Source organism: Coenobita brevimanus, chromosome 96 (assembly GCF_032717465.1).
Source record: "Coenobita brevimanus isolate Jiangsu-jjx chromosome 96, ASM3271746v2, whole genome shotgun sequence".
In the NCBI taxonomy this organism is placed as follows: Eukaryota; Metazoa; Arthropoda; class Malacostraca; order Decapoda; family Coenobitidae; genus Coenobita; species Coenobita brevimanus.
This window is the reverse complement of record NC_137049.1, coordinates 20,772,309-20,799,060: the sequence shown is the minus strand read 5'-3', so window position 1 is coordinate 20,799,060 and position 26,752 is coordinate 20,772,309. Positions and strand designations below refer to the sequence as shown.

Sequence of the window (26,752 nt, the reverse complement as noted above, 5' to 3'; positions counted from 1 at the left end):
GAAGTCTGTTGTTGTCCTTGCTTCAGGGGATTTTCAAATATGAGTTATTTCCATATACAACACAACACCCAAATGTACTGTAGCATGATGCCTGTCCAGTGTGCATCTATATCTAAAGTATCTGAAGCAACATACAAGTGCATCTGTAAAATAAATCACCAAGAAAGTGTTGTTTACAATTTGTGATGATTTAAAATGTCTGTTCTTGTTGGGTGAAAGGGCTCTCAAGCGTTTCTTCCTCCATTTTTTTTTTTAACATGGTGTCTGTGCAAAATATATTGATAATCTTATTTTCTGTAACCCAGAGCTCATCTGGATACAACTAACATAGCCTACAAGTGGAATATCATGCAGGTAGAATATTGCAATAGAAGAGTTGCTGCAGTTTCTTCAGGCCATGAAAATACGGGTGGTAATAATTAAAACCATTATCTGTATATAAGCTACATCACTGGGGTTTTATTACACCATGATGTCAGCAAGAGGCATGTGTGCAGTATGATAATTTGCAAGATTAGTTTGGGATAGGCTACAAGAGTTGGGGATGTAACTGCAAAAACTCCTGACTCATGTAAGTTCACTTTTAACACTTGCAGCTACATTATTTAGTGCTGTTGTTTAAACCATACACATGCTGCCCTTTTTGATGTGGAATACCTATGTTATTTGATATATCTGGGTTAAAATGCGTTCGATAATTTAGTAAAACTAGTATCATCCCCGCCTCGAGAATCTGGTAACTTGGCGTTGGTCCATCCGATGGTCGCCTTCCTCCTCCTCAGTGAACCTCGGGCAGTGGTAGTGGGAGGTTGTGCTGCGCCGTCCTTCGGATTTTCGTGTATGAGTGCTTTTTAAAATTGACCTGTGTGAAAATTGTACTTGTCTTAACATTTAATACCTTAAATCCAGTGTTCTCGTGTGATAACTATTGGTTGGCAGTGTCTAAATAACCAACAAGAAGACGCGTTTTGAGTGGACAAAAAAATGAGATGCCGTTCGTGAGACACCAAAGGACAATCTCTCAATAGGTAAGAGGTGTTCATTTGTTAGTCGGACAGTTTAAATATTGTGTTATTAGTTGTCGTAAATCCATAAATAGCTTACGTGATACATAAATGTTGCTTGACATATATAATGTGTTAGACGCAGCTACGTTTGTTTACGTATGAGGGAAGTTAGTTGCACTTGTAAAACTAACGGGGACCCAGAGATTTCAAATACCCACAACTGTAGCCGGGTTCATGTGTGTTACTTATTACTTTATTTTAGTACATTATTTAGCATTTGTGTACTGTTAATGACATAAAGGACATAGATTGTGATAGTATAAGACCACATGCTACGGTGGCGTCAATTTGCATGGGTTGATGTTGAGCGGTGATACGCTGCGAAATGGTTGGCAGGTGGCCACGTGGTGATGGTGATGATGGGTGGGTGATGCGAGATGTGAGTTGAACAGTGATTAGTTATGAATTGGGTAGTTGTTGTTACGTGATACGAGATGAACGTTGGTTAGTTGTGATTTGTTACTTGCAGAGTGACAACGGTACAAGTAACGCAGGACTATTTGATTTTGTTTTGGTCGCCTGGCCAGATGTTTGAATTTAAAACTGATACTCATTGAAACTTTACTTAGCGTCACAGTCTGCCTTAGATTTATGTACATTGTGACGCCAAAATCTTATAAAGTCACAGTCAGCCGCAGATTTATATAACGTCATTATTATACGTATTTGCCAGTTTGAGTTATTATTGTGACGCCAAAATCCTATAACGTCTCATTCTGCCGCAGATTTATGTAACAACTTTATGATACATGTTTACGAGTTTGGGTTATAATTGTGACGCCAGAATCAGAGGCCAGTATTGTCGGGTAGGCTAAGGAGGCTCCCAAAGACCTCTTCCTTAACGATTTATTTTCTGAAATCATTAATATCCCCGGATTTGCTTCTTATGTCTTTTTAGTATTGACATGAATAACACACAAAGATTATAGTAACGGAGCAGAATTAGAAATAAATCGGTAAGGAAGAGGTGTTAGTAACCTTCCTCAGCGCACCAGAATACCGCCATAAGTCATGCATTAGCCTCTTCACTATGATTGCTTATTTTATTTAGCTTTAGGGATGCGTCTTGAACTGAAGGGGTTAATGTAGCCTTCATCTAGCTCCTTCAGTGGTCTTTTAAGATTAGTTAAATTGGTCAGACGTTAGTTGAAAAGAAAATAGAAAAACGTCCTCAGGCTGATGGGGTTGATGCAGCTTTATGGATTTTGAGGTGATTAGTGCGTAGGTGTAAGGTGTAGAACTGCAATTTTCTTCCCCCCTCCCCCTCTCTCTCTCTCTCTCTCTCTCTCTCTCTCTCTGGTTACCCTGAAGAATTTATTAGGCTGTAAATTAATCCTGAAGGTGATTATATGGCCGGAAATACCCTTTGTTTATTTGTTTTTTGTTGGATGTCAGGTGTGGTTTATGGAAGGGATGATGTAGTGAAGATTCTGACAAGACCATCACCATCCTCCTCATCCTTATCCTCATCATCATTATTTCCTCCCAGCTTCCCACGGAAATATGCGGAGTAGAATTAGTGAACCTTTAGGCTATTTCCCTTTTGGCTTTTATGATCTCAATATGGCATCACTGCTTCTCATACTTCGTGGGTACGTGATTTTTTTTTTTTTTTTTTCAAATAAAGCTCCTTTATATAAATAAATTTGACATTTAATATACTATTTTTGTTATTTACTTTTAACCTATGCCAGTCCAGTTTGTCTTAAAAATAGTGGTCTTATCAGCAACATGTAAACACAATTTTCACCACCACCATCGCCTCCTCCTCCTCCTCCTCCACCTCCTCTAAAACATTGGCAGTGAAGTAGGGAAGGCCATTCAGTGGATATTATGAATCTGTGACTGGATGAGGGTGTTCAGATCCCAACAGGCATCAGCAGGGTATAATTTGCATGTGCTTTCTTCCCACCAACATATTACAGCTTAACATAGGATAGCCAGATGTTTGACCTTTTATCCTATGACTTCGTTCATTGGCTGATTGTTGCTGATTCCAGATTTTATTTATTGATTGATTATTATTATTATTATGATTAGGAAAGATCACTCGTTTGGAAGGGGTCATTGAATGCTGTACCAAATCCCATTAGTTTCAAAATTCTCTCCATAGCTGAATAACATGGTGTGATGGAAGCCAGAATAAAATAATTAGCTACGGCCGTATGCATAATGGGTAAGCAAGACTACCACTGCTGAGTCACATGATTTAGCATTAGAAAGTACCAGCACCATAGATAATAACTTCATTATATTACTTTCTTTGGAAAAATAAAAAAACTGAAAACCTACATCAGTAAACTTTTAACATATACTTTACTAATAGCTTATCATTTAAGAAAGATAAACTCAATTTAGCCATTTCTTTTAATCAGTTGCGTATTCAGCATGTCCAGCATTTGCTTTATTTCTTTAATTTAATCAGTCAGTAATATCAGTGCCTGTCGTACCCTGAATCCCACCTGGTATAATATGTTCTGCTTAAGTCCACGTCAGTTCTTAGATTATAGTCTAAGAAGAACACATGCCTCTGGTGAATATAAATCGTCTGTGCTTTTCTTCAAGCTTTCTCACGTCCCCAAAGCCTTACTGTAATTTTTTCCACTGGTCTCTTGTCTTTATTAGCACTCCTAGACACTGCCCCCTGTCTTTATTATTCCTTCACATGCCACCTTAGACCAGCATCCATACGAGAATGTGGGTTTTTAGCACGTTTACAGTCTTTACATTGTCTTATGGGCATTAATATAACTACTTGCTAATTCTCCACCCTCCTCTCTCTCTCTCTCTCTCTCTCTCTCTCTCATAATGTTGTTGGCTTTAACTCCAGTCCTCTAGCAGCATCTGTTCTCAGTTTTTTGACGATAACCCCCCCCCTCTCTCTCTCTCTCCAAACAAATCTAAAGGCTCATCAAGTTAAATTACCAGATTATATCATTACTAACCACTGGTCATTGTTCCGTTATCAGTCCCCCCCCCCTCTCTCTCTCTCTCTCTCTCTCATCTTGTACCAAAATGCCGCTCCTTTATGCCCAATCCCGCTACTTTTTGACGCTACGTAACGACCTAGTGAACGGACTGACGTAATGTAGAGCACTACGTTTTATCTGGGCTACCTGTGGGCTGTTTAATGTCATGCAGATAGGTTACGCTACGCTGGTTTGAAGATGGGGGAACATTATTATTATTATTATTATTATTTATCATCGTCTAGTACCGGGTAGTTGTAGTAGTAGTGGTGGATTACTGTATGTTTTTATATGTTCCTTTTTGTATACGAGTATGTAAACAGGCCTTACTGTGTATGTATTTCATAAAACCTATAGCCATACATATGAGTGAATTGAATGGGATTGATTGGATGAGAGAGAGAGAGAGAGAGAGAGAATTACGTAAACATCTCACCAACGTCCTTGATAAATTCTGAATATAGTGTATCAGAAGCCAAGGTCGAAATTGGCATTATTTATTGTAGCTGCTTTCTTAGCTGTTAGTTATTATTATTATTATTATTGCCGGCATTATTCTATTACTTATAATTATTTACTATAAATCGGTAGCTGTTTTTTGTGAACGTAAAAATCTGTCAGCTCAGATTTGTGTGTGTGTGTGTGTGTGTGTGTGTGTGTGTGTGTGTGTGTAGCCTAGTGCAAGCTAAAAATTTATTTTCAAAATAATCTGCTATTCACACCTACAGCCTTTGACAGTTATGCACACTTACATAGCCTATCTCTTAGGCACCATTGATCACTGCTTTTCCGAATTCTCGGCTGTCCACACACACACACACACACACACACACACACACACACACACACACACACACACACACACTGTAGGTTAGCTGTTATGTTAGCATTATCATATAGCTACCTGTCTGACGTTATGAACTGTTACCGGTATTCTGAATCTAGAAATTGTCCAGTCGCAAGGGTTGATATCAGAACGAATAGCCTGTTGTTGTTATTATTATTATTATTATTATTATTACATACGATACGGAACGGTACAAGCAGAGCATAAGGTCAGGCGCTATGCATTGCTCTTGGAGAATGCAAAACCTCAGACTTCAGATGCAACTCATGCGACCACGTAAAATCAGATTTTTCTCTGTTGAAAAGATAATTGTATTTCTATAATGATTTTGCACATTGATTTCAAGCATTATTGTCTATACTGTGGAATTTTACACTTGCCTTGTGACATATAGCAACACGCAAACTGATCATTAACTTCTATTCGCACCCACTGAACATTAGCCAACACATATTCGCACTACTCGTATTCGCATCAGCGCACCCAAATTTGCACCCTAGTTACCACACGCACGCACGCACGCGCGCGCACACACACACACACACACACACACACACACACACACACACACACACACACACACACACACACGTCCTAATTTCCCCTGATGGACGGGTTCACTCTTACGTCACCCACAGCAACCTTTTCGATGTAATTCCACTCGACCCTCGCACGCTTAAACGCTAATTGGACTTCATCAGAGTGGTTGGGAGGGGTAACTTAGGCCTGTTCGGGGGGGTAATAAATAGTTAGGGCGAGATTGTGGGGTTAATTGAGGTAGTTGGTAGCGTTGAGAGGCTGGGAGTCGTGAGGGAGGGAGTTGAGGTTGGGTTATTGTTTGTTGATTGTTGTATTTTTCTTTGTGTGTGTGTGTGTGATTCCTTCAGTTCAGTTCTATATTAGTTGGCTTGCTGATTTTCATGCTTTCTCTTGTTGGTACACTAAAACAGACAGACAGACAGACACACACACACACACACACACACACACACACACACACACACACACACACACACACTCTCTCTCTCTCTCTCTCTCTCTCGTTTAGGGATTTATAAGTAGGACGAGATTGTGTGGTTAATTGAATTGGTTAGAGTAGTTAAGTTCGTGGAAATCGTGACGGGTAGGCGAGATTCTAGTTCTGCTAGTGGGGTAAACTCTCTCTCTCTCTCTCTCTCTCTCTCCCTCGTCTCCTTTCACTTTCGGTGTTACTGTCTCCCCGTTCCTTTACCTTTTTTTCTCTCTCTCCTTCCAGCTTTGCTTCCTTTCACTTTCTGTCTTACTTTCTCCCACTCACTCCTTCCTCCTCTGTATTTCCTTCCTTCTTTTCTTCCGACCTTCTCCATCTCCTTCCTCTCCTTTTCACATTCGTATCATCCTCTTGCATTTCCTCTTCCCCTTTCTCCCTTTCCTCTTCCTCTCCCCCTTTCATACAAACTTCATTCTTCCATTTCATTCTCTCCCTCTTTTTCCTGCCTCTCATTTCACTTCCCTCGTCTTTCCTTCGCTTCCCTTTTTCCCTTTCATTCCGCCCCTACTCTTCTGCCCCTCCTTCTCTCCTCTCTGACGCTCTTCTCCCTCCTTCCTCCCTCCCTTATCTTTTCCTCTTTACTTCTCTTCCTTTTTTTCCCCCCCTCCTTCCCTTTGTTTACTTCCCTTTGTGTACTATCCAGCCCCACCCTTGTCACCAACCACTTCCCCCCCTCCCTCCCTCCCTCTCTCTCTCTCTCTCTCTCTCTCTCTCTCTCTCTCTCTCTCTCTCTCTGTGACCTTCAGCTTTCCTTTATTGGCTTCTCTCTCACTTTTCCTTTCACTCTTTACATTCTCTTTTCCACCCTGCTTCTTCTTCCTCGTTCCCTTTCGTATCCCCTCTTTCTCTTTTCTACTTCATCTCTCCCTCCCTCTCAACTTCTTAAATATATACCTCTCCTCATTACCTCCCTCTCTCTTCCATCTTCACCTTCCTCCCTCCTCTCCTCTCTCGTTCCCTCCCTTCCTCCTCCTCCTCCTTCCTTTCCTGTCTTCCTCCTTCCCATGTCCTCTTTTCCATTCTCACCATTGTTTTCGTTCCTCCCCCTCCTCTCGCACTCCTCCCTCCTTCCCACTTTCTCTTCTTCCTCCCACCTTCCTTCTCTCCCCTCCTCCTATCCTTTCCCATCGTTCTCTCTCTCTCCCTCCCTCCCTCCCTCCTTTCCCTTTCTCTCCCACGAGTAGGTTAGATAGATAAGCTGGAAGGTGTTATCAGCGTTCACTGATTGCACTTTATTGAATACTGCCCTGGCTACCTGTCGTGACCCATTGTGTGTGTGTGTGTGTGTGTGTGTGTGTGTGTGTGTGTGTGTGTGTGTGAGAGAGAGAGGGGGGGGGGCTGTGACTAATAGGAGGAAAACTAAATTGAAGGGAGGTGGATGAGAGAGAGGGCGTGTTTGTGTTTTTGTGTCGGATGTTTTTGTGGGTGTGGTCGTGGGCAGTGTGTAACGGTGTGTGTGTGTGTGTGTGTGCGTCGGGAAACGTTGGGTATACTGTATTTAAGTATTCAGAATAGCATGTATATACGGTATGTGTTATATAACCATAGAATATAATTATGGAAAAGACACTGGTATATTATAGTAGCTGATAAAGATGGTGATAATGATTATAGACATGGCCCCTTCTAAATAATAAAGAAAATAATAGTGATTTACGTTTTATGTTACGTTTTATTTTCTGCCATTGAGTACGATGGTCAGATATTAGTTCATTCCTGCTACCTCCACACAGTTTTATTCACGTTGAAAAATTGGTGTTTATTTATCTATTTAATTATTTGTTTATTTTGCAAGGGAATGGCTATGAAAGCTTTATTTATTCCCTCCATTTCAAAGTTTCCCAAAGTGATTACAGTCTTTATCACAGCTATGTATTATTATATGAGAAAAGGATTAAATTGAACTGATCTTTGGCTGTTTTGAAAGTGATTAAAAAAAAAAATGATTGAACTGACCTAATCTCTTGCCGTCTTGAATTAGTGTTATCTTAAGGTATTTCTCTACCTCTTGTTAATTAAGACAGGTAATGAAGGTGGCATAGGGGACTTATTAACACCTCTTCCTTGGCGATTTATTTCCCTCATTATACCTTGTTTGTTGGTTATATCGTTTAAATTTCGACATAATTATTTGCATCAGGAACATACAAGAGGATTAAGGTTCAGTGTGTATAAATCGCTAAGGGAGAGGTGTTACGGATACGATCTTGAAGCACATCTAGTTGTGCTGATCCCCGGAGAGTGCAAGTGACCCGAGGGCGTGGTGACCTTTGTGGCAGTGACAGTGTAGTGGAGTGGCGGGGTCAGAGGTCATCCCCGCCCCCCTTGTGTTGCCCTCATTGCAGACACACACACACACACACACACACACACACACACACACACACACACACACACACACACACACACACACACACACAATATCAACACGCATGAGTGCACATTCTTTCACAAGGAGAACTCTCTCTCTCTCTCTCTCTCTCTCTCTCTCTCTCTCTCTCTCTCTCTCTCGCATACTAGTAATTCACCGACTTTCGTGATTTTTTCCACTGCTGAATAAAATCGGCCGTCGCTAGCTAGAACGAAATAACCCAGGCCAACCCAATTTTAAGTCCGTGAGATGGAGACAGGATTCCGGGGGCTGGAAAGGTGTGTGGATGAATGTGTGTCCCATTTTACTAGGCAGGGTGTTGGTACAGTAGTTGTTCCATTTTGTACTTTTTCTTTCACCTTGTTTGTGTGGATCCTGCCTTACCCCGAGTGTAGGAGGGAAAGAGGGTTGGGATGCTGATGCTGATGATGGTGGTAATGATGATAATGATGATGAAGGAAGATCAGAATAATGTTGCTGATGATGAAAAAGGGTTTGAATAAGGATGCTGCTGCTGATGATGATTACACACAGGATTACACACAGGAAAGCAAACAGCAACAGACCTTATGATGATGCTGATGGAGGACCAGAATAATGATGATAATGAGTGTGATGTTGTAGGGTCAGGATAGTGATGATGGTGATATGATGATGATAAATGAAGCTGTCTGTCGCTAGTTAGAATATAATACGTAAGTGGGAGGTTACGAGGGAGCATACTAAGCATAAATATACCTGCGCATAAAACATATATGTATTCAGCAAGCAGCCAGAGTTATATCTGGCATAATAATTGATCATCGCTGGCAGATATATAATTCACCAAGAAACATGCAGCGTTGAATAATGTAGTAACGAGTAAGGTGATTATTAAGAGAAAGGAGCAGGTGAGGTGAAGTGAGGTGGGGTGAGGAAAGGTTAGGTAAATACTCTAAAGGCTACTGGCTGAGGTTATTACACTTTAGGCTACAACACTTTCTTTTTAAGTAGAAAGCGTTCAGATAGTGCATACCTCCGCCAACACCCAATATACTCTTAAGAATTATTAACAAGACTCCTTCCATTGTCGTTGGCCGTGGTAGTTAATTCTACGGTGCTGATTTGCCCTTGTCACCCAGTCGCACAGAGACGGCATTCCTCCTCGGACGCTAATAAAATTTAACATGTATTCCTGCATCCGGATCTGAATCCACCTGAAGAAATAACCAACTCTTCCTTGACCGAATGTCCGCCTATTTACCGGATACTATTGAAGTTCAGTACCATAACAACTTTTTGATAATAGGCTATAGTATCTTGGCCATAGACAGACAGACAGACAGGGGTGAAAATATAACCTCCATCGTAGTTGACGGAGATAATAACGTAGTGAAGAATGAGGTGGTTATTAAGCGAAGAGGACAGGGGTTTTGTGTGTGTGTGTATGTGTGTGAGGTGAGAGTTGACTGAGGTGGTTGGCCGTGTCAGAGTCAACAGAGTAGAGGCTACTGGTTGAAGTTATCAACGGTTTACTGCAGTCTTCATGGGTCGAGTGAGGTTAGCTTAGGTTATCACGAGTTTAGACTACGCCCTTTGTATTTCTGCCCCCCCCCTCCCCATCTCTCTCTCTCTCTTACACACACACACACACACACACACACACACACACACATAGAGAGAGAGAGAGAGAGAGTCCAATAATGCCCTGTCATTTCACAAGCAATTTATTTCAACATCTCAATTACATACCGTAACATTAATATAAAGTTTTCACCACACACACACACACACACACACACACACACACACACACACACTCTCTCTCTCTCTCTCTCTCTCTCTCTCTCTCATAATACCAGTTTTGAGTGACATTAAAATTCATGGGTAGACCGCACTCTCCTTCACTCATTCCAGGTCATGCACCAATTAGCCCAGCCCAGTTACTGTGGGGTAAGTGGCCAGTGGTGTTGGGGTGAAGGTGGAATCAGTTGGGCGTTAAATCCTGCTGTGTGTGACCCTTTTATTCCTTCGACTGATTATTATTGTCGTCATGTTAGCTTGGATTAAATGCCAGCAGAGACTTTACAACGAATCCCCACCCTCCCTGTGTGTGTGTGTGTGTGTGTGTGTGTGTGTGTGTGTGTGTGTGTGTGTGTGTGTGTGTGTGTGTGAGTGTAACGCCATGGGAGTGTGGATCATTCATTTGGGCAAACTTTGGTTAATGAATATACCATTTCTTCATTTTATTGGTTTTTAGACCCTACCTCGCTCCTCCTTGGGGTGGGAAAGGAGGTTTTGATGATGATAACAAACGTCAGACGATTTTATTTTATTTTTATTTATTTATTTTTTGAGGGACCGTTCGTAATTGAATACGGTATTTCTCATCTGAGCTAAATCGTCTAGTGATGGCTTGATTAAATTAACTAAATGTATGCATGTTAGTAGATGGGTTATTCATTTATTCCTCAGGTGAAGAAAAGCATGAGGTGTTTGGATGAAATAATTAGACCGTATCAGTGCAAGGCTTCAATACGTACCGATAACTTATGCATTCCTCTCTCTTTCTCTCCCCTTCACAGGAAACGCCTCAGGATATCAGCTTGGAGAGGGAGAGGGAGAGTGCCCTTGTGGACATGAACTTTTGTGGTGAAGAAGTACCTCAATTATGGATTTCTCATGAACGATGTGGCCTTCGAAGTGAGTTATGAGTGAAATTGTTAAGTGGATAGAAAGGTCTGTGATGGTTTGGTGTTTCGTCACTGGTGTTTACTGATATTTTGGTTCTCAGTGAAGAAAAGTACTGAATTCAGGGGACTCTAAGATATTTGCCACTGAGTTTAGGGGACACTGAAATATTCCCCACTGAGTTTAGGAAGATACGTAACGAAATTGCCAGGAGTTAAGGGGATACTGAAATAACTGTCAGTGAATGAGATACTGAGATATTTGATACAGAGTTAAGGGGACACTTCAGATATAATGGCTGGTGAGCGTGAGAGGAGGGAGGTGGAGAGTAAGGCAGCCGCTGGAGTGTGAAATTTACTGTGTTTTGTTGACCCTTGTACCCTGCCGACTCAAGATGGACGCCAGCAACGAATTCAAGGTCTTCCTCTCACCCACCAGCGCCTCCTGCTCCAAGAAGAAGGGTGATAATGGAGAAGGACAAGGGGCGAGCAACAGTGGGGTGCGGCAGAGATTAGTCCCCGTTATCAATAAGGTTTTCTCCCCGTCACACTTCATGCTGGCTCAGCGGAAGACGACCATATACAAGGCCGTATCGGGGGTGTCTTTCCAGGATATAGACATAGGAGGGAAGCGGAAATCGAGCACCGGTAGAAAGGAAAGCAAAAGCAAGAAGGATGGGATCTACATGCCTGGTGGGAGCGAGGGAGAAAGGTCACTACAGAGCACCAAGAGTGAGAGGGTCAGGTCGTTCCTCGCCACACGACCCGAGGGCAAGAGGCATCATCGTCACAGCCTCGGGAGCCATTCAGACCGTCCCTCAGCATACCTCGCAGCTGAACACGGAAGAAGCGGATCCGGGGTCAGGAGGCACCATGGAAAGAGTGCCTCGAGGTCCCGGAGTGCCAGTGCAACGGAGAACCCCTACTTGGAGAGGAACGAGGTGGCACCAGTGAGGCCCCAGAGATCAAGGTCTACCTCACGTCCCGGCAGGTCACTCTCTAGGGAGGACAGAGGAACTTGTGTAGGTAAGGAAGAGAGGATGAAGACTGAGGATGTAAAGAAGGATGATAGAAAGGAAGGGAGAAAGGAAAGTGAGAAGAGAGAGGAGAGAAAGGATGGGAAGAAGGAAGGCGGGAAGAAAGAGGAGGGAGAGTCGAAAGGGAACAGAGATGGAAAGAAAGAGGATAAAAAAGAAAGAAGGAACGAGGGGGAGAAGAAAGAAGCTGAAGGAGAAGGAGAGATGAAGGAAGAGAAGAAGGACAAAAGAAAAGGAAAAGACGGAGAGAGAAAGGAAGACAAGGGGGAAAGGAAAGAGAAGGGAGAGAAGAGAGGAAGCAAGTTGGAAAAGGAAAAAGAGGAAAAAAAGGCAGATGACAGAAAAGAGGAAGAGAAGAAAAAGAATGATGAAGAAGGAAAAGACAAGAAGGGAGAGAAGAAAAGGGATCAAGAAGAAATGAAGGAGAAAGAGAAGAAAGTCGAGGATAAAAGTGAGGGCAACAATAAAGAATCACAGCAAGACGGGCAGGAGGAGAAAAACGAAGAGAAACAGGAAAAGGAAATTGATAGCAAAGATTCCCTCAGCAAAAACAAGAAGAACAGCAACAAGGAAAAGGAGAACGAAGATGAGGAGGAGCCAGAAGGTGGATATTTTAGCCTGGAAAAAGAGGACAAAGCTAGTGTTGGTGATTCGGAAGCGGACCAGTGTGTGGAGTCGATTTACGTGTGCCAGGTGATTAGGCCACCAAACGACCCCAACTACCCTTGTTACCATGACTACGAGAACTACGAGATCATCAAGCAGGCTTCAGGGGGTCATGAGGTTTCTGATGAAGATAAAGAGGAGGACATCTACGAGACCATTCCCCTCATCACTAACGACCCCTTGGTGCTCAGACAGCGGACGGCCCAACAAGCCAGGGAGGGAAGGCGTAGGCGAAGGAGGACTCTAGGTGACTCCACGGACTCTATCCCCTTCATCGACGACTCTGACAGTGACTTGGGAGGAGAGGGGGACATGGCCTCTCGCAGGTCCGGCAGTCTGGATAGCCCGGGGAAGGATGGTAGACATTGTTCCAGTCTTGAGAGTCGCGTCAGGTCCGCCAGTCCCTCCGTCAGACCCTGCAGAAGCCCCAGGCGTTCCATCAGCCCATCTGCCAGACCCTCTAGGAGTCCTCGTGGTTCAGTCAGCCCCTCAGCCAGACCCATTAGTCCACGTGGTTCTGTTAGCCCCCTCAGTCCTTCCAGCAGCCATCCTAGGAGTCCACGGGGTTCTGTCAGTCCAGTAGCCAACAGCGGCATCACCATTGTCACCATAACCTCCAGAGATATGGAAGTCATCAGCCATGGTGACCCTCCACCACAAGATGCTGCTGGTGGTAAAGAGGACGCAGAAGGGAAGAAGTCGGTTGATGGACAAAAGGAGAGTGATGGAGGGAAGAAAGAGACTGATGGAGGAAAGAGGGAGGTTGACGAAAGAAAGGAGGAAGGTAATGAAGGAAAGGAGAGTGATAAAGGGAAGAAGGAGGGAGTTGTGCCCCCCCGACGCCCCATGAGATACTCCCTCCCCGCCACGTCCCGGTTCTCTGCTCGTCTTAGGGACAAGATTGGTCGCAAACTAGCCATGTTCTCTATGTCTGGGCAGCACAGTGGAGGAGCCGTAAGCAGGAAGACGGAGGCTGGTGTGGTGGTGCGTAAGAGTGTCAGTCAGGGCGATGTGCAAAACCACCTGGCCAACCAAATGGGCGTCGTGCATCGGATGTCAGAGTCCTTTTCAGATGATGACATAAGACAGAGCTCCGACTTCGAATCTTTCTCAGAGACCGAATCTGAACTGGATGACCTAGACTACGATCTGTTTCAGCCGCGAGGAGGCGGCAGCAGGTCCCCAGTGAGAAAGGCCCGCGGGAGGTCAATATCTGCCTGCAACCCCCCTGCATACCTCCACTCCGCACCCACCAGAGCCACCCACAAGGAGGCCAGAATGCAGCGACCCAAGACCTTCCAAGACCTGCTGGACCACGAGTACCTCAACCCACGGGAAGCGGAAAATGTGGTGCTCTCAGTCGCTAAGGGTCAGCTGTCCCCCCTGATTATCCGTGAGCCCTTGGATCTAGAAGCCAGGGGGTCAAAGGTCATGAGGTCACGTAGCGGGGAGGTCACACAGGTCATGGGTGTGGTTGGCCACGAGGATACTCTCTCCTTCACTTGGTCCGACGCTGAGAGTGAGTTCGAGTTTATAGATTTCAACAAAGTGGATCCGCCCAAGACCTGCGTGGTGTATCAGGTGACCGGTGATGCTACCACAACCACCACCACAACTACCACCACCACAGCTGTCAAAACGGACGGCAAGAAGGGAGGCTCGGTGAAGAGGACGCAGAATATGAAAGGTATGTGTTTCCCCCGTGTATCATGTATTCTTCATTGATTTTTATTTGTATTTTTCTAGTGTACAACATAACTCCATCTTTGTGTGTGTGTGTGTGTGTGTGTGTGTGTGTGTGTCTTATATGTCTTGTGCAATGGCTTATATCTGTCGCTACTTAGGAACGACCATCTTTTCCTACAGTGCACCATAAACTTCCTTGCCTTACCTCTCCACCTAGCTTAGTTCATCCACCTTCCAGCCTCCCCACAGCCTTGTCTTTCCATCTTATATTTGATCTTCCTCCCCTTCATCCAGTCACCCCACATTCTTACGTTAGCCTGCAGTACAAAATTCCCTTCTTGAGGTTATATTGTGTGAGACATTTTATTTTCCAGCCACTGCCAGTTCTTACATCATGAGGCTCAGGGGAAAAGTTTCGATACATCATAATTTAACTTTACTCTCGTGTCACTGGGCCTTCTGTTTGGTAGATCTTATACATTTGTGGTTTCTGTGTTTCTGAATCGTTTCGCACCCAGTCTTTTAGGTGGGAATTAGGTTTGGGGTGGTGGTGGTGGTGGTGGTGGTGGTGGAGAAATGAATAGATAAATAGATAATATCATAATCTTTGGCGCCAGTAAGGGATCCATCTTTCAGGTGTGAATTAGTTAGAATGTTGATACCGTATTACTAGTAGATAAACAAATGAATAAAATAAAAGAAATACAGAAGTAAACAAATGAAATAGGTAGATAGATAAATAGAATAAGGGCTCCATGACAAGATATGGCTTCTAGCAATGACAGTATTATAATATTTTGTATATGCAGTACCAGGTAAATCCCCCCTTCCCTATCTGGTGCAGTGACGTAATCGGAGGCAGGCTGTTACGTCACTGGAACCGAGTTTTCATGTAGGACACAGTTTCTCTCCGCTGCGCACCAGGTGGACCGAGACCTATGGGACGCGCCGAAGGGTCCAATTCTAAGCGGCTTTCTGGGTTCCGTAACGCCTCCTTTCTAGCGATTGATTCTGCATATTGTACCTCAGTGCCCCCTTGTATGTTATTGAGGTAAACTTAGCCTGTGTCGATACTAAAACGATGTAAATAGAATACAAGAGTGTGTCAGGGTGTAAGATTAAAAATAAATCGCCAACGAAAAGGTACTAAGAAATTCCAACCTAGCCTAATATGCGGGTTGTAGTTTCTCAGGCTTATATTCCCTGGTATGTCTTCTGTATTAGCATATTTTTGGCATATTGTAGGGTATGTTATTCTGCACTGTAATTTTATGCAGACCTTTTCCTTATGTATCCCGGTTATCAGAGGACGGCTTTTCTGTTTTATTAAATCTACCCCAGACGATTTTAGACGATTTTACTGAGCATTTGGAAACCTCTTTGGCGGAAGGGGTTGATCTCTTCACTACCTCTGTGGTGAGCTAAATAAATCGCTTGTTAGAATAAGTGAAATGAAAGGTAATAGTACTGAAGGGGCTAAAAAAGTACCCTAATTAACACACAGGTGAATATTAATACGGTACGTGAAATATATGCGAAATAAGTCACTAAGGGAGACTTCCTAACTACCGGTAACTTCCTTAGACAAGAAAAGGACTCAAGGTGTTTCGGTCTTATAAGGAATATCTTGTAAGGTTTTGGTTACAGTCATATACAGTTAGACTAGCGTACTTCAGTATGTGTGTTGTGTTGTGTGTGTGTATGTGTGTAATTTGTCGTAGGTAATATCAGACGATTTTGCTTGTCTCAAGAGATATATACATCTATTTTGAAGCGGCTTTATTGACTCCAGGTTGCTGTGTACCTGTATGAAATTGTATGTATGAATGTATGATTATATACGTATGTTGTGAATGTATCTATATGTGTATGTATGTATGTATATGTGTGTGTATGTCGGTATGCTTGTATATTTGTGTGTACGTAAACTTAAGTATTTATGAATTCAATAGCCTAGTACAAAAGTATGTGTGTTGATACTAATGTACAACCATGTGTGGGCTAAGTGGGTATCTTGGTCTCACTTTACACACACACACACACACACACACACACACACGCAAAAACAAAATCGAGGGAACTCCGCCTATCACATGACCTTTGGGAGTCGGGAGCTGCAGAAGGGGAAGAACCAGAACCAAGGGCACTAAGAGAGAGAGAGAGAGAGAGAGAGAGGGGAGGAAGAATTCGTGTGCTTGAGAGAGAGGGGGGGAGGGAGAATTCGTGTGCTTGAGAACGTTTGGGTATTATACTGTGCGTGCGTGTGTGTGTGTGTGTGCGTGTGTGTGTGTGTGTGTGTGTGTGTGTGTGTGTGTGTGTGTGTGTGTGTGTGAGAGAGAGAGAGAGAGAGAGAGATCCAGTAGTTACACAGACCTTACCCTACAGTCCTTACTAGGCAACGTGGTTCGGCCTCAACATTAATAGGAAGTCTTGCTCACTAATTTTAGAAGTTAAGGACAGGCTGTGTGTGTGTGTGAGAGAGAGAGAGAGAGAGAGAGAGAGAGAGAGAGAGAGATGTATCTGTATAACAACATAGTAAATGAAGAAAAGGGGAATGAGAATATTAGCGTATATTAGTGAAGGAAGTAGGGAAGAAGAGAACAGGAGAGATTCTGAGTAAGGAAAAGAAGAGAAGAGGACAAAAGAGGAGGAGGAGGAGGACATGAGAAAAGATCAAGAAATAGGTGAACATTAACGAAGATGTAAGTAGAAAGAATAAGGAGAGAAGAGAAGAGAGGAGAATGAAGGGAGATTAGCAGGCAGGGTGTAGGGAATAAAGGGAAGGTGGGAGTTTGACAGAGACTGAGACAAAGAAGAAGAGGAAAGAAAGAGAAGGTGATTAGAAGTAAGATTATAGACAAAGGTAAAGAAAGACTAGGAGGGAGAGAGAGAGAGAGAAGGAGGGGGGGGAATCAATAAAATTAAAGACAGGGTGAGAAAGATGAGAGAGAAATAATAATAGTGTTTGAGAGAGGCAAGAAAGAGGGTGAGAACAGAGGAGTGAGAGAAGGAATGCAGTTTGTCTTATAAGAACATTGGCTCACTTGCTTTGTTGATTGGTTTGAATCTCTGAGAGGGATGATGATGATGATAATGATGATGATGATACTGATGATAATAGTAATGGTAGTAATAAAATTAATTAACATTCTCACTGTTGTAAACGTGATGGGTGTGTTTCAGATAAAGGAAAAGCAAAAAAAATAATAAAAAATAATAATTCAGTGATTCGTGTGTGTGTGTGTGTGTGCCGCCACAATAATGACGAATTTTGTGGCGCTGATTATATTTATTACGTGTGACCTCGCTGGGAAAATAAGGTTATTGTTTGAAGATACATTGTTTTTGTGTCTAATAGTTTCATGCAGTGGTAAGGACTGAAAAAGGAAAGAAATTGAGTGAGATGAGAAAATGGAATGTTTTAGTAATGAGTGATATGAGTGGAATGTGGGTGTGGCTCATTGCACTTGGTACTGTGGTAATAGTCCTTGTAATTTTGTGATTTTCTTTTCCTATTTCATCGACCAGAATGATGGTAGTTCTCGTATCGATTCTTATACGTTGTACGCTTTCATATTTCCTGATTAATGATCCGATCCAGCCCTTGAAATAGTTGGAGATATGGTTATGATGATTATGATTGTGACAAAAGTGATAGTAATGATGAAAATGATGATAATGACGATGATACTTACGATGGTGATGATTATAAAAATGTAATAAGATGAGGAGGAGGATGGTGCTATAATGTTGAAGAAGGTGGAGATTATGGGTATGATGATAAAATTATTACCGTATATTGCCGAATTTAAAAGAAAAATTCGCATCTTCCACCTTCCTCTCATCCCATTCTCTCTGTGTTCCAACCAGGTAAAAAAAAAGAAAAAAGAAAGAAAAAAAAAAAAAAAGTAATATTAAAGGCGTCCCAAACCCATGGACACAAAGACAGGGTATCTACTAGGACATCAGAGAGCCCAAAACCACTACTCATTGTACCTATAGAGACACTGGATCCAGAATCATTAAGGTATATATAAGGAATTCATTTACTTGTACATTTACTTAAACATTAACTTACACCTGCGTTGCTCAAGGACACGGTCATTTGGTTGCTCACATTCCTTGCTCTGCGTCACCCTTTCTGTATTTTCTATTGTATTCTATTTTGTTTTTGGGAGGTTGGATTGATTTTCCCTTTCTTATTTTTTTTTATAAACTGAGTAAATTCGTTTGGTAGTAGAAAACTATAATTATAGTAAAAAATTTGACTGGGTGTTTGTGGGGGGGGGTGGATTGGTTTTCCCCTCTTTTTTTTCCAAGCTGAAAAAAAAAAATTGATGGTAAGAAAATTATACTGGTAATAAGAAAATGGTCTGGTGTGTGTGTGTGTGTGTTTTTTTTTTTTTTTTTTTTTATTAGGGGGGGGGTGTTGGGTTGATGTTTTCCTTCTTCAGACTTTTTTCTGAGGTGATTACGATCGTCTGGTGGTAGAAAGATTATAATAAAGATGAATGAATAAAGGAGACCTGGTGTTTGAGGTATTAAAGACTAGCCTGCTGCTTCCGGTACTGTTTCTTACCACTTCCTTACAGGGGTTTCTTAAGACGTGTAAACTCGCTGTTGTGGTATTGACAGTAAAAATGAAATGGTGGTACTCGCAGTGAAGAGGTAGAGATAATACGGTGTTGGGCAACGAGTAGGCGATGTAGTTCAAGGCTCTTCTTATTAGGTTTCTTACAGTCCGGTATACCGTTGGAGAATTTGTGTGTGTGTGTGTGTGTGTGTGTGTGTGTGTGGATAGATAAATAGATAAGCATAGACGTGTACGGTATGTCCACTGGTAGACTGATTGATTGATTTAATATAGATAGACAGATACTGCACTCTGAATATAACTTTCTTTGGATGTTAGAGAGTGTGTGGCAGTGGCTTTGGTGTGTGTGTGTGTGTTTGTGTGTGTGTGTGTGTGTGTGTGTGTGTGTGTGTGTGTGTGTGTGTGTGTGTGGAATGACTGATGTTTTATTTACGTGTCCGTGGGATTAAGCTACGTGGGTGTTTTGAATTATTTGTGTGCGTGCATGAGCGTTTGTTTAGTTTGCCTGTGTTTATGGTGTGCGATAGTCGGCGAGTTTGGAGAGAGAGAGAGACAGAGAGAGAGTGTAGCATCATCATTAACAACAACGGCATCCTGTATACCTCATTCTTATAGCCTAATTATAATAGGGTCATTATCACTCCAATTACATGCTTTCTCTAGTTCCCTAATTGCCCTTCATTATCACCCCTACAGTGTTGTCCGTTTGTCTGAGTATGTGCTTTCTCCTGTTTTCTAATTGGTAACTTCCTGAACTTTCTTAAATTCATGTATTTTTTTATAATCACCATAATTGTAATCGTCATCGTCGTCATCATCATCATCATCACCGCTCCCATTTCTCTTACCCTTTTCTATCTCCATTCCTCCTTTTTCTCACCATTCTTTCCGTCCTTTACCTTTTGTCCCTCCTTTCAATTTCCCCTACTTTCCCTCGTCCTTCCTCTCTTCCTAACTTTCCCCTTTTTCTCCCCCTCTTCTCCATTCCCTCTTTATATCGCTCACTCTTTCTCTCTTCCCTTTTAGGCTATATGCCCTCCTTTCCTTGCTCTTTCCTCCCCTCTTTACTCCTTTCCTTTCTCTTTTCCTCCAAGCTTAGCCCCTTTCCTCCCTCTTTCCTTCCCATATTTACTCCGTTCCTCCTACTTTTCCTCCCATCTTTCCTCCTGCTTTTCCTCCCATCTTTACTCCTTTCTTTCTACTTTTCCTTCCATCGTTACTCCTTTCCTCCTACTTTTCCTCCCATCGTTACTCCATTTTCCCTTTCCCTTCCATATTCCTTTACACCCCTTCCCATTTTTCATCCTTCCCTCTTTTCTTTCATTCTCCATCACCTCTTCATTAACCTTTAAGGCCTTTTTAAACCTTATTATCTCCCAACAACCTCAATCAACCTTACTGTTTTCCTTTTCCCTCTCCCCCTCTTTTTTTTTTTTTTTTATTTCTCCCCTTTCCTCCCACCTTCCCATTCTCTTCCTTTCCATCTCTTACCTTCCCCGTCCACCCCCATCTTCCATCACCTCTTCATTAACCTCTAAAACATCCCCCAACCTCATTGTCTCGGTCTAATCACCTCAATTAACCTACATTGTCCGTCATTAAACTCAGAGCCTTCATCATCATCTTGCTGTTTATTTATGTTAATGGCCTCATCATTATCCACACACGTCTTTATATTTCAGGATCTGGTACGTTAAGTTTGCTTAGACGAGTGTATCTCTCTCTCTCTCTCTCTCTCTCTCTCTCTCTCTCTCTCTCTCGTGTGTGTGTGTGTGTGTGTGTGTGTGTGTGTGTGTGTGTGGTTTTGGTCGTGAGTCAGAATGATATATGTGTATTTAAGTACCGTAGGAAAGATGACGTGTATGGCATAATCCATCTGGACTGAGGAAGAACACACACACATAGGAGAGAGAGAGAGAGAGAGAGGGAGGGGGCTAGGTAAACGCACACAGGTAGAAATTATTATGTATGTCAAGGTGAATTACGGTGCCTAATAGACTTGTGTTGTCCACCACACTCCATATAATTATAGGGGAGGGGGCTTGGTGGTTGAGAGAGAGAGAGAGAGAGAGAGAGAGAGAGAGAATCTGTAAATGACGGTTCAAGTGATTTTGTGTGTGTGTGTGTGTGTGTGTGTGTGTGTGTGTGTGTGTGTGTGTTTTTTCCTTCCTTCACTCTCCTGGCTATTTTTCCTTTCCATTTCTCTCCATCCTTTTTTCTCCCCTTTTCTTTCCTTGTGTCTTCCATGTCCTTCTCCTTTATCCTATACATTTCCTTTCCTCCCTTTCATCGGCCATGTCTTGTTTTCTTCTCCATTTCCCTCCTTTTTTTCTTCCTTTCCTTCTCTTTTTTCTCTTCCTTCTCTGTCCTTTACATTTCTTTCTTTCCTCTCTCTCTCTCTCTCTCTCTCTCTTTTCGGTTTTACTTCCCTTCTCTTTCAACTCCTCCTCTCTCCTTTATATTTTCTTTCTTCTCTTCCTTCTCTTTTATGTTCTTTACTTCCCCTCTTTTTCCTCCCCTACCCTCTTACTCACCCACCTACCCACCTTTACCCACTTAACCTGCTCCAACACCTGTCCATCTGTTTTCTCACTCACCCACCCAGCCTGTCTACTCAGCTATCTTTACACATAACTGTTACTTGCTATCTTTTATCTGTTGAGAGGTCTGGAATGCTGACTTTGAGTGTTTGGCATGACGGTGTGTGTGTGTGTGTGTGTGTGTGAGAGAGAGAGAAAGGGAGAGAGCGTCAACCACATATACCCCTGGCACCATTATGTCACACCAACTCCCATCCCTATACCCCCACCCCCCACCCCCTACCCTCATCCCCGATCTTCTTCTCCCTCCTCCCACCTGGTGCCCACAACCTCACTCCATCAACCACCTGTCGTCATTCACCCACATTGGTCTACTTCTCACCCTACCACCACCACCACCTCATCTACCTCAATGCTACCCTGTCAACCCCATATCACCCTACCCCCACCTCCCTCCTCCCACCACGTAATCTACCGAAGTCCTCCCCTCCCCTCCCCTCCCTTCTCTAACCTAATTTGTCTTAAAGTTTCTGAATTCTAATAAATAAAGCTAATAATTCCTCTCTCTCTCTCTCTCTCTCTCTCTCTCTCCAACCAAACCAATTTCCGCATCATCAGTGCTTGTTAGAGGCCGTAAGAGCCAAATTAAGGAGTGCTTGCGTGGGTGATTCGACCTTACAGACTCCCTGTAATTCTCATCCCCTCTAATTTGTGCCAGGAAAACAAGGTAGCCGGGATCATTAAGGAAGTAATTAGACTCTTCAGGACGAGGGTGTCATTTGTATTTAATTTTGGTACCATTATTATTATTATTATTATTATAGCCTAGTTCATGAGAGAGCATTTAGTGTAAACATTTTAAAATCAGTCTTAGTTTACTCCTTTGGTATACTGATTCTCTCTCTCTCTCTCTCTCTCTCTCTTTTTTTTTTTTTTTTTTTTTTTTTTTTTTTTGTCACCAAACTTTTTAATTCATTATTTGGGAGAATTTTTCTAACCGAAGGGTGTCTGTTTGTGTCTTCATTGTATATATTGTTTCTTATTACCAGCATTATCTTTTATTTTTTACTGGGTTGAGTGATCGTAATGATATAGGTAACTCAGTGAACGTGGTGCGTCTTTCCCATTAGCTGAGTAAAATCATCTAGTCAGAATAAGCAAGAAAAACCGTCCTCGCACTGAAAGAATTAAATAGAGATAATTGAGTGATGTAGCAGAGTGGAGGGGGTGAGTGGGTTAGGCTTGGTTAGTAGCCATAATTTGGTTAGGTTAGATTGGGTTAGGCTAGATTAGTTTAGGTTAGCTTAGGTTAGGTTGGTTGAGTTTATGTTAGATTAGGTTAGGTTGGTTGAGGTTATATTAGGTTAGATTAAATTGGATGAGGCTAGGTTAGGTTAGTTCATGTTTGGTTTGTTTAGGTTAGGCTAGTTTAGATCAGATTAGGTCATATTAGTGGAAAGTCAAGATGTTCCCTGGTGTTGGCTACTGTCAAGGCTTGAGGTTTGAGGTAATGAGTATAATTAAGGGGTATTAGCGGCCTGTGGGTAGTGGACGGGACCTTGGCCGAATTGCTCGACGGTACACTATGCTACGGTATAGTTCGGTAGGCTACATTGGTGGTACAGGTGCGGCTGGACTAACACAACTACCCCCAACCCTCCCTCCCCCTCCCCTCCCTCCCCCCCCTCCTTTTCGCTTCCCTTCACCCTCCTCCTGTATTTTTCCCAACCATCCATTCTTCCCCTCCCCCTTCACCCCTCCCTCCCCATTTCCCTCCCACTTTCCCCTCCCCTCCCCTCCCCTCCCCCACACTCGGCCTTGCTCACGGATGCTCATACCGTCCTCCAATCTTACATCTGTAGGCATAGGTCTTAGTAGGCTTCTTATCACCACTGGCCCACCGCTTTATTTTGACAAATACATCATAATCCCATTACTACTATGTCTTCCTTTTTCATTTGCTGACGCCGGACGATTTTATTCATCTTCGGACAGACCCTGCGAGGGAGAGAGAGAGAGAGAGAGAGAGATTCGTTTTCCATTTTATTCCATCGAGAAACAGACGATTTTATACGGATTCAGCTTTGAGGCGAGCCCTGTGACTGAAAAGTTTAATATTCTCGTTACTGTTAATTATTTCATGGTGGTATTTCAGTAAAGATAATATTAACGTGCAGGTTGAAGTTGCCCCTCTCCTGCAAATCACCATCCTACTTTCGATGGTTAGGGAGTGAGTTAGGGACGTTTATATAACCGGGCTGTGGATCCGCGCACCCATAGAAGTGCCACTGCGAGAAGAAGTGCCACTGCGAGAAGGCTACCGACTGATGCTGTAAAGATGATTAAATTTAACTCCCTGTGTCCTAATAGCCGTGTGGAGGTAGATGGAAAGACACTTGAAGACAATCAGTATATACCTTAGATATTTATGTTCAGGTGTATGGATTAGGCACGTTATATAAAGCGTAAAAAATAAGTGTCATTTTACAAGGTCACACTAAAAAGGATAAATTGGTAGGTTGGTGGTGGTGCAGACATTGTTACCGGATACTGTTACACCTCGCCTATGTCCTGTTTACTTGGTTTCTTGGGAGAGGAAGAAAGAGTAGGCAGTAAAGGGAGAAAAGATAGAGGGATGTGGAGAGAGGTAAGGGAGAAAAGGTAGAGGGATGTGGAGAGATGTAAGAGATGGGTGATGGTAAAAGGTGGAGGAAGAGGGAGTGAGTGGAGATGCAGAAGTGAAGTAGATATGGAAAAGTGAAATGGAGTTGGATGAGGTGGAGTGATAGATTAAGTGGAGTGGTGTAAGGAGAGAGGGTGGAGGGAGGTGGAATGATGTAGAGATGGGTGATGGTAGAAGGTGGAGATACAGGAGAAATGTGGTAGATATGAAAAATACAGTTGGATGAGGTGAAGTGAGGTGAGGTGGAAATGGAGAGGTGTGGATTAATGTATATTGATGGTGGAGAGGGATAAAGTTCAAAGGAAAGTAAACAACAGACCTACTGATCTTTTCGTGCAAACTACAGTACCTTATTTTTCTGTGAGTCTAAGATTTCCAGAGTACAGCAAGAAACCCGGCAGGTAAAAGTGAAAACGACATTATAAAAAAAAAGGTCCTGGAAAAATCATAGTAATGAATGACAGAAATACTTCTAAACTTTTTGTTTTCCCTAAAGGGAGAACCAAACTATGACTATGCAAGACTGGAAGGTGGACGATGGTGGAGGGTAAATGGAGTAAGGTGAAGGGTAGATGGCTAGAGGTGGAGTGAAGTTGAGAGTAGGTGGAGAAGCGAAGGGAAGTGGAGTGGAGGTGTTGAGGTTGTGTACGTACGTACGTGTGTTTAATAAAGTGTACAGCGGGCCAAGGTCCTCGCGGCGTCTTTACCTGCCCAGGACATTGACTCACACACACACACACACACACACACACACACACACACACACACACACACACACACACACACACACACACTGTACCCCATACCGATAATATTACATTTGTTTTATTTTTTTTATTATTGTTTTGTAGGGGTGGTAGGTGTGGGCGCCCATCATCCACTCACTCAATGTAGTGCTGCCTTTAGATAACTACACCGAGTGACGAGTCAAAAATGGTTTCCTAGGATACAGGAAACCATTTTACTACGCTCCAGATGGGGGGAGGGGAAGAAGTTTGGATGGTGGATGGATTAATGAATTTTTATTTTTGTTATCTTTTTCGTCTTGCCCTACACACACCATCGTTAAGCTAAGAATACCGGTACTTTTTTTTTCTCTCTTATTTATCGTTTTCTGTCCATCAAAAACTGCACCACCCCTCCCCAGCCCACACCAAACAATTTAGATTATATATATATTTTTTACGGTACTTTCTTTTTTTATACATGTATCATACCTATTATACACTCTCGTTACTTGATTTTTTTTTTTCCGATATGTGTTGTTTATATGTTTCGGTTCCACACATCGCCTCATTATGCAAAGTGTGTGTGTGTGTGTGTGTGTGTGTGTGTGTGTGTGTGTATCTTCGCGCCACTCTATCTAATACCTGCCTCATTCCGTCTCTTTTTGCCCCCTACCGTTAAGAAGACCCTTTTTAGACGTATTTTTTGTTGTCCTTTTCGTTCCAAGTATTCCTTCGTCATGCTGAGAATATTTACTGTTTGTGTGTGTATATATATATATATATATATATATATATATATATATATATATATATATATATATATATATACACACATATATATATATATATATATATATATATATATATATATATATATATATATATATGCATGTATACCTCCCTGTTTATCTGTGTATCTAAATCTATCTATATATCTATTAATCTCTCTGTATCTGTGTACATAGCTCTCTCCCCCTCTGTCTTCCCTGTCTCATTCTCAGCTTGTCTCAGTCCGTTTCGTTCTGTCCCGCCTCAGTGATATTAGGTTTTTCCCATCCCTTTCACTCCATCCCATCTTATTCGTGTTGTGACCTCAGGTGCGGCTGCCTTCCCTTCCCTACTTACCCTTCCTCTACCCTACCCTACCCTACCCTGACTTACCCTACCCTGACTTACCCTACCCTACCCTACCCTACCCTGACCTACCCAACCCTACCCTACCCTACCCTACCCAACCCTACCCTACCCTACCCTACCGTGCCCTAGTTACGAAAATGCCATCAACACCTACCAATACCTTTCTATACCCCGCCCTGCCATCACCCCTTCCCCTTGCTTCTCAGCTCCATCACATATTCCTATCTCTTATTCTGCCTGTCCCTCGCCCCATATTTTAATCCTATACTATACTTTGCCCTTCTTTCCCATTCTTTCCCACCTATTTTATCATACACGCCCGTTCTCTTCAATCTCTTTCTGTTCCACCCATCACTGCCTCATTCGCTCCCACCCCTTCCATCACCTCATTCTGTCCCCTTCCTTCTCATTCCCGGCCTTTTCAGTTCTCTTCCATTCTCACCCATTTCATTTTACATGTTCTTTCCCTACCCTTTCTATCCCATTCTGGCTTATCGCCCCCTCGTCTCTCTCTCTCTGTCTCTCTTTCTCTCTTGTTTAGCCCGTCCTCTAATCTGAGTCACACAACAAGGACTTTCTTACTTTTTACATGCACATAAAGACAGGAGTAATCAGACACCTGGAACACCTGACTTTCCTCCTCCTCCTCCTCCTCCTCTTCCCCTCCCCTCTCCCTCCGTCTTCTTCACCTCCCCTCCCCTCCCCTTTCCTCTCCATCTTCTTCACCT

General features: G+C 42.7%; 1 protein-coding gene across 1 annotated transcript in view; it reads left to right on the top strand.

Moving 5' to 3' along the window:
• Positions 1 to 11,348: 11,348 nt before the first annotated feature.
• LOC145413486 (uncharacterized) overlaps positions 11,349 to 26,752 on the top strand; it is a 113,253-nt gene continuing 97,849 nt past the window's right edge. Inside the window, exons 1-2 of the mRNA XM_080283183.1 lie at positions 11,349 to 13,358; positions 13,434 to 14,343. Of these exons, the coding sequence (XP_080139309.1) occupies positions 11,349 to 13,358; positions 13,434 to 14,343 (2,920 nt within the window). The remainder of the gene's footprint in view (positions 13,359 to 13,433; positions 14,344 to 26,752) is intronic.